General features: G+C 36.4%; 1 protein-coding gene across 6 annotated transcripts; it reads right to left on the bottom strand.

Moving 5' to 3' along the window:
- Nucleotides 1–1,246: 1,246 nt before the first annotated feature.
- On the bottom strand, nucleotides 1,247–9,789 carry LOC147387652 (transcription factor VOZ1-like). 6 transcript variants are annotated; one of them, XM_086420932.1, is made up of 6 exons: nucleotides 6,589–7,058; nucleotides 4,764–5,009; nucleotides 4,012–4,175; nucleotides 3,592–3,691; nucleotides 2,096–2,168; nucleotides 1,247–1,858 (listed from the first exon to the last, which is right to left on the bottom strand). In XM_086420932.1, exons 3-6 carry the CDS (start codon nucleotides 4,134–4,136, stop codon nucleotides 1,521–1,523), a joined length of 636 nt encoding a protein of 211 aa, XP_086277058.1. In that variant the 5' UTR covers nucleotides 4,137–4,175; nucleotides 4,764–5,009; nucleotides 6,589–7,058; the 3' UTR covers nucleotides 1,247–1,520. The 6 variants fall into 6 exon arrangements, with proteins under 6 accessions (XP_086277058.1, XP_086277057.1, XP_086277056.1 ...); XM_086420931.1 differs by having other exon boundaries at nucleotides 4,012–4,162; XM_086420930.1 differs by having other exon boundaries at nucleotides 4,012–4,080.
- Between the last annotated feature and the right edge of the window lie 567 nt (nucleotides 9,790–10,356).

The raw sequence follows: 10,356 nt of genomic DNA, 5'->3' as shown, positions 1-10,356 counted from the left end.
CAAGAGGAGCCCAAAGTGCAAGTTGATCAAAAGTCAAGCATTCTCCACCAGCTTTCTCAATCCTGGCTCTTGCCCTCTCTGTAAACCTCAAGGCAGTAACTTTCCTTGCAGGGACCTCATAAACACGAGTGTCATCTGTAACTGTGCCAACAAGTACTGCGATCTTACCCTTCTGAGAGAACAAACCAAGACCAATAAACACAATCACCAAAGAAAATCGAGAGAGAAAATCAAAGAGAAGCTAAGATGGTGAATCTACCCTCCATTGGCCACTTGTGAATCTGATGCCACTCTAAGGTTATCACAGGCTTCACAGCCCATTGATTTAGCCTTCTGCATACCCATCTTGATTCCTTGAAGTTCATGGAAGACAACTAACTTGCCTCTAATCCCATTCGCAGTAGCAGCTGCCATCATAACCTGCCTTCCCCATCTTTCCTCTAATTATAGCACCCTATCCCCAAATCCGATCCCTCAAGGATTCATCCGTACTCAATTGCAACCAGCCCCCCCAGGAATATTCCTTTGAGATAATAGTCTGGCTTTTGAATTCGTAAATTGGAAAGCATGGATCTCAATTGAGCCTTGTTAAATTTGTGCCCAGCAACCAAAAAGTTTTTAATATGGGAAGACAAATACAGGTTACCGAGGGATTCAATTTCCTTTTTTTGAAAAACAGAGAGGAAAAAAAAATTGATGAATCAGTTGCCTAAGTTCTTTCTCATACATATATTAAACAAATCTATTCATCGGTGTGTGAAAAGCACATGAACATGGTGAAAAAAATGTTGTGACAAAGATTTTGATAACATAGATTCTAAATACTTCTAATCTAGAGAAAAAGAGTACTAAATGTCTGAATCATAACTCTGTCACATATACTAACCATCATGATCATAATTTGCCATCCTAAGACAAATGAGTTTGCCCCCCTATCTATATGCTACCTAAAAGAAAACACTACCCTCCATTGGTGCAACTATAGCTACATCTTTCTACTTCTCAATGACTATATGGTAGTATGTCTTCTATCTATGTCATTATTTTCTGTGCATCTCGAGAATTGTTCTCTAAAATAGAAATCTCTTATAGGTAATACAAGCATATAATATTAGGCAATCAATCATTCAAGTTTAGTGAATCTACCCTAAGGCTCTCAACCTCAGCAGTTAATGAATCGATCTTCTTTGTATCTTGAATGACTGGTGGTGATTGTTCAATAGCACTCTGAGCTACCTCTTGTTCCTTGAAAACTCTGGAATTTGCCTCTTCTCATTTTATTTGCTTTGCATGCAAAGCATCTTGTAACTTAGTGATTTCTTAGGCTCTCACCTTCTCCAAGTCAGTCTACATTTTAGAAGAAAATAAAATTACACATGTAAGTCTAATGTGATTTGTCTCGCATCCAATACAACCTAGTGGACTGAAAATTTCAACAATGAAGGACAAACGTAGAATATCCACTACGCTTAATCGTTTCTCAAGCCGCAAATGAAGTGTAAGTTCCTCTACTCGCCTTTCTAAAATATGGGTAATTTAAATAAAACTCTGTACCAGAACCTCTTGAGCAATGTCCACACGACTGTTGTTTGGGTGCCAAAATCCGATGGAGAACCATTGCGGGTAGGTGAGGGTGCTGGGGCAGGTGGAATGTTTTGAACGAGGACAGCAACTCTCATGCCATGGAAGCAGTAGCCTCCACTGGTGAGGAAGTAATATGTCTTGGCTTCGGTGAGATGATACACGTCGGGCCCTGCTCCACCTGTTACATTGGCAATCGGATTGTCCGATCTGCATGCCTCGTAATATGTCTCGTTCACCTCCAAAACGTTGTAATGTACCTTATTATATCCAAAATCTGGGAAAGAAGTAGGGAACAAAAAAGGAGAAGAAGATCAGTACAACAATTTTTTTCTTTTTTTTTTTGGTAAGTGTAAAAAACTTCAATAAAGGGGGAAACCAATACAAAACAAAACAAACAAAAAATAAAAAATAAAAAACAAGGAGGCTGAGAAGCCCCCAAACAAGCAAGAGAAAATAGAAACAAAATAAAATAAGAAAAGCAAGTAAACAAGCATAAGCTACATGTCACAACCACACCGAGCAATGATTGCCGCCTTCAGAAGATTCTTATAATATAAATAATCTCTTTGACAACGCCAATGAGCCTGAAAGCCAATAACATGTATGGATTAACAACTCAATATCTGAGCTTCTAAATCTAAAAAATCATGAGAATTGGAGTGAATTTATCTTGCAATTATAAGTGAATTTAGACCCTACAAATAAATAGAAAATCCACATATTCATCATTTGATATCTAAATGACATGCAACCTTTTCATCATATCTGTACATTAACAACGGAATCCACATGAAACACCATTTGATATCTAAATGAACTCAAATGGTAGGAATCAAATAGTGTTTAGAAAAGCATCCCTCGAAACACATAGATGGAATAAAAATGACTTACTTTCCTTCCAAAACTTCTAGTGCAAGGATGCCAAAGTGGTGAAGAAATTCAGAAAATGTTTGTCCAGTAGGATATCTAGTAAAGCTGATCAAAATTGCCCCCTACAGGTATGATATGAATGGCAAAACATTTTAATTATGTCAATGTAAACTTGGTAATTTACAACAAATCAACTGCAAACATGTAAATGAGAAGCAACCAATGTTAAAGAAAACTCTCATCTAACTCGATGGGCATGATTAAGTCACACTAGCTTGATAAGAACTAGGTGCAATTAATATATTTTTTATCAGTGGGCAGGGACGTATCAGTCCATGTTTTAAAACCAGGTTAGGCCCATGACCTACCCCCTAAATGGGCTTTGTGGGCCTTGCCTTTGTTAAGTTCCACCCCAACCCTCTACAATTTTTTCAATATTTTTATGGAATTCTGAATTGGGCTAGAATTGGGAGTACCGAGAGTTGTAACTCCTAAAATGAACTTCAACATTTGATTGTCTTTGAGCGTAGGAGATCGAGTCATGATAGGATGCTGAACACAAAATGTTGGCATCCATCACCACATGGTGGTTCAAAGGTATCCAGGACCTTTGATGCGAGGGAGATCTCGGTCCAAGACATTACTATTTCAATTTTGGGTCTTGTTTTCCTTTGAAGTAAAATCGTTTAGTCTAAAGAATCCTTCTTCGAGCACTTCTTTGGGAGATGGTATGGGGGAAAGATAGGGATGTCTGTTATGTGGAAGTATTGCATTTTATATGATATTCTAGTACATCCAGATCCTTGGATTAACAGACTTCTCGGAATGTGACTTTTAGAATAAGCACCACATGGAAGCATGGAGGCAACCACGAAAATTTTCTCTACATCTAGAGTTGAGGATTCATACTCATATATCCACACCATAATAAAGCATAATTTTTTATCAGGCAATTTTCTTTTTCAGCCTTGGTGCCAAATACCAAACACTGCAACATAAGGAATTGGATTCGAGTGTGATTTCAAACATGTAAACTAGATAGATAACTGTTTATAATGAAGCAAAGGGGATTTCTGGAAGGACAATAAATAAGAAATTTATATTAAGTTACATGAGCACCAATGAAAATATCCTTACATGGTATATGGCTAAAGCTGCAAGATTGCTTCCACGGCTCCAGCTGCTCCAAGGAGATGGCCGGTAGCACCCTGAGATAAGATTAACCTCTAAATGCAAACTGAAAGACCACACATGCCATCCTTTCAAGAATAGCCCTCAAAAAAATAAATGCTACAAGAAGTGAGCTATCAAGGAAAGGCCTATCAGCAAATTTCAATCAAAGGAAAGCCTTATATGGGATTAGCTGCATGAATCCTGTTCCTCCATTCCACTCTATCAAGGGTCATGTTTTCGAACAATCCCCTTGTAATCTTAGAACTTATAGCTTGAGGAAGTGGAGGATCAAGTTGACCACTAGTTCATTGGTTGCATTTTGTTTATAGATAAAAGAGATCCTATAAAATGAGAGGAAGATACAAAGGATGGAGATTGACCTACCAAAACACAAAGCAAAACATGACCATGCGAAAGCTTATCCATTTTACAGTTTGCTGGGTAAGTGGGGAAGTGCAATATTTCCCAAGATGAGCTAAATTAGTCAAGCCATTTCTCCTCAACAGCATCAAATACAAGCTCAACAAGTCGGCTTCTGTTCAAGATAACTTGAAGTATTGAAATGCACCCATATCGATACCAAAGTACAAAAAAAAACACAAATCAATCAAGGTACCAATGCAGATCCACCCATTCACCCATTAGATGATCGTGAGATATGAGGTCCACTAAAGTTTGCCCATCAAAAGTGGCTCATTACAAATACATAATTCACTTGTATATTATGAAAATATGTGGTGTAAATATTACAAAGCAAGAGTTCCCACATTAGAGAAAAAAAAAGACTATTAGAATAGTCTAAAGGAATTAGTCCGAAATAACTATTAATTAATTCCGGCATCCAATACCTAAAGAATGTGTGCAATGCAAGTACAAGATAAAAGAAAGTGCACCAATAAATAATACATAACCACAACACAAGATATACATGATTCACACAATGGAGCTCAATCATGGGCAAGTAGAAATCTTCTAATCAAGATGAAAATTACAATAATGGGGGTCAATACTTACCTCCAAAACACTGGTGAAACTCACCAAGCTCTATGCACAAAACTCAAGCAAAAAACCCAACGAGAAAACTACAAGAATCAGAACTATTGTATACAATAAATGTAATGCCATGAAAAAATTACCTAAAATATGGGATTTTGGCTATCCAATATCCTGCAGAGAAACCCACTACATGGAACATCAACACCGGAAGAACCAATTGGAAACCTTGTGGAGACAAAATCTGGCTCCGATTTATAGCAAGAGGACTTCCAATGCAGTGAAGTACAAACCATGGCAACAAAAGGCATAACTGGTTGAATAATGCTCACAACAGATTTGGCATAAGTATTAAACACAAGACCAAGCGCGATGGGTACAAGCACAACCTGCAAAAAGGTCATAGATATTCAGTAACCTGAGTCATATTAGATGCAAAAACCCCATGTATCTTTTTGCTAAGCAAAATTAACTTTGTTCCCCATAATTGAACATACAAACAAAAAAATCATAGATATTTCTCTTGGATCTTGTCAATCCAAGTATTTCCAACCACCCAATTTCTAGAATGAAATCAAGGTAAGCAAGAAAACAAAATTATCATGTCATTCTAGTTTTTAAAATATTCAGCATACAAGAGATATCTCTAAGATCCATGTTTTGTCCCCGATGTTTGATTTCATATTTTGAACAATTGGGATAGCATATTTTTAAACATTATAGTTGTACTTGTTACGTGCAAGCTTGAATTACATATATATATGTCAATCGAACTCGAGACTTACATGTGAAATGAATCATTTATTTATTTTTTGGAAAATGCTGAATCACACAAACAGAGACACAAAGGTGACAAATATAATGTGGTGGCGCACACATAACCGTAGATGCTTTTTACTCGTATCTATAACAGATCAAATTCATCATTAGTCCTTCAAGACCAAGTCTTGGAGAGAGCACATACACACTAAGATAAGGCTTCATACTTCAAAGTAATTTTAGTGCACTTAAAATGGAAGTAGAAATCACATAAATCCAAAGACATATATAGATCAGCTTGCTACATTTTATTCAAATGCATGAAAAAAGCACATAATTAACTTGAAAACCATGAGATGAAGTTAACAAGATGCGGAACAAAATGAACTTGCTACTTCGAGTTAGTACTCGTGGGAAATCACCCGATCTTTCTTTCACTTAGCAGAAGTTGAGTTTCTACAGCAGTATTATACTTGTAATGCTATTTGGTCTGTGTTGTACATGTGTTGTACTTGCATGCGCCCAATCAACCTCTCATAGCCCATAAACCAACCCAATCAGATGAACCTACCTGAGTACATACATGTTTCCTTGCACCATTCCCCTAATGTTCAGACTAGTGTGAGACATCAAATCCCCTTAGATCTAAGAAATTAAAAATAACAGATTTTTCAAATTACAAAGAGGTCCAACAGAGTGCACTTCGATAATCAAATGATTTTACACTTACTTGAATAAAACTGAAAAATTTTGATTACATCGATAATCAAACCGAATAAAAGTAGCTTTTTCTTTTAAAAAAAACTACTATAAGTTCCTGCAATTAAAGTCCAAACAACCACACACTACAACAAAACTGAAATCCGGCTTTCCTATCCTTCATTCCTCAAAGATGTCACAAACATCAAACAATTCACACCATATTTGATTCTTCAAACAATTAATTTCCATAAATAGCCAAAAATTCAACAAATAAAAAATGAAAATTTGAAGAAACACGAAATTAAGAATTCAGATCTAAAAAGATAGATCGAGAAGCTGTTTGGTGGTAGATGGAGACGGCTGAAGAGCTCAAACTCGTGAAGTTTATTTATACTCAACCGATAATAGAACAAACAAAATTGTGTATAATCACATCTAAAAATCTGAATCTTCAATCCAAATCCTTGATACAATTTATATAAAGAAAAAAGGGATTAGAGAGAGTACCAAGCCCGAGAGATTGATCAAGCGAGCGACTGAGCGAAAGAGAGATGAGATCGAGGGAGAGCGACTGAGATCGAGAGAGGGACTGAACGAGAGAGAGATGAGATCGAGGGAGAGTGACCGAGAGAGAGATGAGATCAAGGGAGAGCGACTAAGATCCAGAGAGATGAGTGAGAGAGAGAGACGATCGGGAGAGACGACTGAGAGAGACTTTCGTTCCAACTAAACAGACGGATATTGGGTCGGATAAAATGTGGATAAAACGGTTTTTAAATGTAAAACGGTTTAAACCCGTTTTTAATTAGAAACGGATAAAATCGATTTTATAATTTTGTTCCTGATTGACTATTTTCTTGTAGTGATAGAATGTTGTCTATATCCCCCTGCAGCATCGGATCATGCTTTTGGATGCCACAAGGTGAGTTCAATGACCCTTGATAAGATTAGAAATCTTAAAAAGTTAGTAAGCCTGGACTTACTCTAAAAATAAAAAACACGGATGCAAGGTATTGATCAAGAAGCTAGCCAACAAGGACATCATGCAAATTTACCGGGCACATTCCATGGGGACTTTGTCATTGCAGCTCCCTCGCATTCTGGAATTCCGACATCTTTTCCCTGTGTTTTCGCACTGAGAGCAGCAAATAATAGACCATCCTTGAGGCCAATGCCTCCAGGTCGCAGAACAGGAGTCATACCAAGTGGGCCTTCATTCAAGGCTAGAACTGCATGAAAGCTACTGCAATAGTATTGATACCAATCAGATCCTTGAGCGGGTCTCGGGCAATCCCAAAGAGCACATTTGGGTCCTAAGAAGGCAGAAGGTGGAAGACAGGTAGTTGGCAGGAAGCCAGACATATGGTGGTGCATTGCATCTCCACAATGACCATTATTACCATTGAAACCAATATAAAAGGAGTGGTCAAAATATTGTTGTAAATCAAACTGCTGGAAGTCCAATGGATTAGCCACATCCAAGTTATTAATCAATGTAGTTTGCACCCCTGAAGGGGAACCTTTGCATTCAATCCCTTGAGTTGCACATTCTTGTGGGGCCTGATTCACAAAATAGTCCTGAAAGAGAGAAAAAATTACACAGCTTATCAGTATGTATTCTCTTAACCTAACAAATCAGCTGATGAAGATGAGGGTAGTAAATATATTTATATAATTTATGAAAAGGAAAAAAAACAGAACAAGAAGACAAACAGATCTTCTGATTTAGGGTGAAAGAGGATGTCGATTTTTGCAATTTTCCTCTTTATGAACAATGATAAACCTACTCAAATCAAATCGATGTAACCATACGATCAATTGGATGCATTTCAAAAAATATGGTAAAAAGGTGGACTTATTGATGAATAACTCCATGGAACTATCCTATCATTGCTTACACTTTTTGGATGATAAATAGAAGAATGAAAGTGAACCACAAGTCAAGGCATAATGAGAAAATGTAAGATCATGAAGGATTTAGAAATGATAAATTAGAGTGCATTCAGGCTGGAGGCTAGTAGAGGCTAGAACCAAGTACTTTTCATCAACTTCATATGGCCTAAAGTTAGTGTAATTATCAAGAATAAACATACAAATGCTTCACTTTCTATTGCCTCAGATCTCCAATAATGGTGTCCCTTTCTCACTCCCCTCAGATTCTGTTTAAGCATCTCCCAGAAACCACAACACCGATCTTTTTCAATAAAATTTTTATTATGAAGAAATAAAGAAGGCAACTGGAGAAATCCTATAAATTCATATTTCCATTATATTGTCAATATTTCTTATAAAAATAAAAAAAAATTACAGCTTATTAATCATTGCCCATTTGAAATAAGATAGGCAAAGCAAATATTTTCTACTTATCAAAAAATATAAGTTTTATATTAATAAAGAGAAGGAAAAGTAGTCAAGGTAGCCACCAAGCAGAACTATACAAGAAACAACAAAAAGCTAACAATCCAAAGCCACACACTCGGTCTAAACAAAAGAGATCCCATCTATATACACGAATCTTTAAAAAAAGAAAAATTCCTCTTAATTCAGAAAAAACAAGATGTTTGTGTTATCAGATAGATAAAAAGTACAGACAGGGATTATTGATTTGTTGAATATTAGCTTAAAAATCACCTAGTGCATCATCTTATCGAGGGCCGTTCATGCAAACAAGAGGGAAAAGGTAGTCAGCGTTGAAGCTATGGAAGAGTTAATCACAATAAAATATCACGCAGAAATCACTCATTTAATTGTTAGATGCAAGCTCTCGCATAAATAAGAATATTACTCTCACGTTCCAAAATTGACCGACAAGTATCTATAAAAATCCAACAAAAATTAGTCATTGAATCGAGAACAAAATTAACCATAAATCAATAATGACATACAAAACCTGCTGAAACACCATAGTATCTTGAGTTTGAAGGTTTTGAACATCGGGCTTGGTCTTCGGGTTGGCCGATGCTGCTAATGAACTAGTTGCATCATCTTCTTCCTCGCAATTCTGCAACAATCGACAAATATCCGAAGTAAAGCTGAGACTACCCCCCTGCACAAACAATTACAAAGTAAGATCACAAGACACACACACACACGGATAGACAGAGAGAGAGAGAGAGAGACTAACATGCAAAGAAGAAGCTGGAGAAGGTTCACTGAGTTCTTCTTTCCACTCGCGTAACATCTGATGCACTTGTTCTTCAAGAACATTGATGTCGCTTGTTCGACTCTCTTTACGAGCGAATTAGAGATCCATAAACATCCCTTGAAGGTCATCTACTCGATTTTTTGCCTTATCTTTGAAGAGCTGATGAGACGCAGATTTGCAACCAGTCTTTGAACCCTTCACCATTGAAACCCTAGAACCAAAAAACAAATCTACCTTAATTCCAATCCTAAACAGAAAAAAAAAAAAAAAAACCGCAGAAAAATCCCTAATTTCCAACTATCACGAAAATCAATGGAACATATTTGAATCAAAAGTTAAAATTTCATAAAAATCCCTAAATTAGGCGATCGAGATCAACAGAACAGCACACAAACACAGTTTAGTAGAGATGAAAGCCCAGAAATTGCAGGATCAACTGTACCAAGAATTATATATCCATTTCTTCATCAAATCAATTTATAATCTTATTTCACACACCTCAAGATAGATCATAAAATTTATTATCAATAGACTTAATGATACACAAACTAAACAAACAACTCATCTTTACTCAAAATATAAGTGTCAAGTTTGTTAAAAGAAAAACAGACGATGACAAATAAAGTAGGTGCATGTACTAAAAATATCTTCTAACCTACACCTTGTAATATCGAGTGCAACCATGGGCTTGCTGGTAGAAGGATGAAGGCTCTGATGTGAGGTCTGTCAACGTTCCTCCAACAATCTTATTAATATTTGAAGAATAGAATAATAAAAAAGAAAATAAATAATAGAATTGCAAAGACGTTTAATAGATATTTTTCTTTCTACTTACTTTTATCTCATTTTTTTTCTCTCCATCTCTCAACTGTTCATGACTTTTTATATAGACAATTATTCAGGGACAGGTATTGATAGCAATTGATCCATGTGTAATAGATGAGTCACTCTGTTTAAGGCTTACTTGAGTGTTTTGGGAGACTAACCCATTACTTGTCAGTGAGATTGAACTTGATATGCAATTGTTGCAGGTTTATTAAATGCAAAGCAAACTACATCTGACCTATAGTGTCCCGCTAGTTAAATTCAAGTCCTTCTTAAGCTTATCTACGATATGTTCAGTTTCGCAT

This window comes from Akebia trifoliata, chromosome 13, assembly GCF_017979445.1.
Source record: "Akebia trifoliata isolate Shusen 1 chromosome 13, ASM1797944v1, whole genome shotgun sequence".
Classification (NCBI taxonomy): Eukaryota; Viridiplantae; Streptophyta; class Magnoliopsida; order Ranunculales; family Lardizabalaceae; genus Akebia; species Akebia trifoliata.
This window is presented reverse-complemented; position numbering and strand designations above follow the sequence as displayed.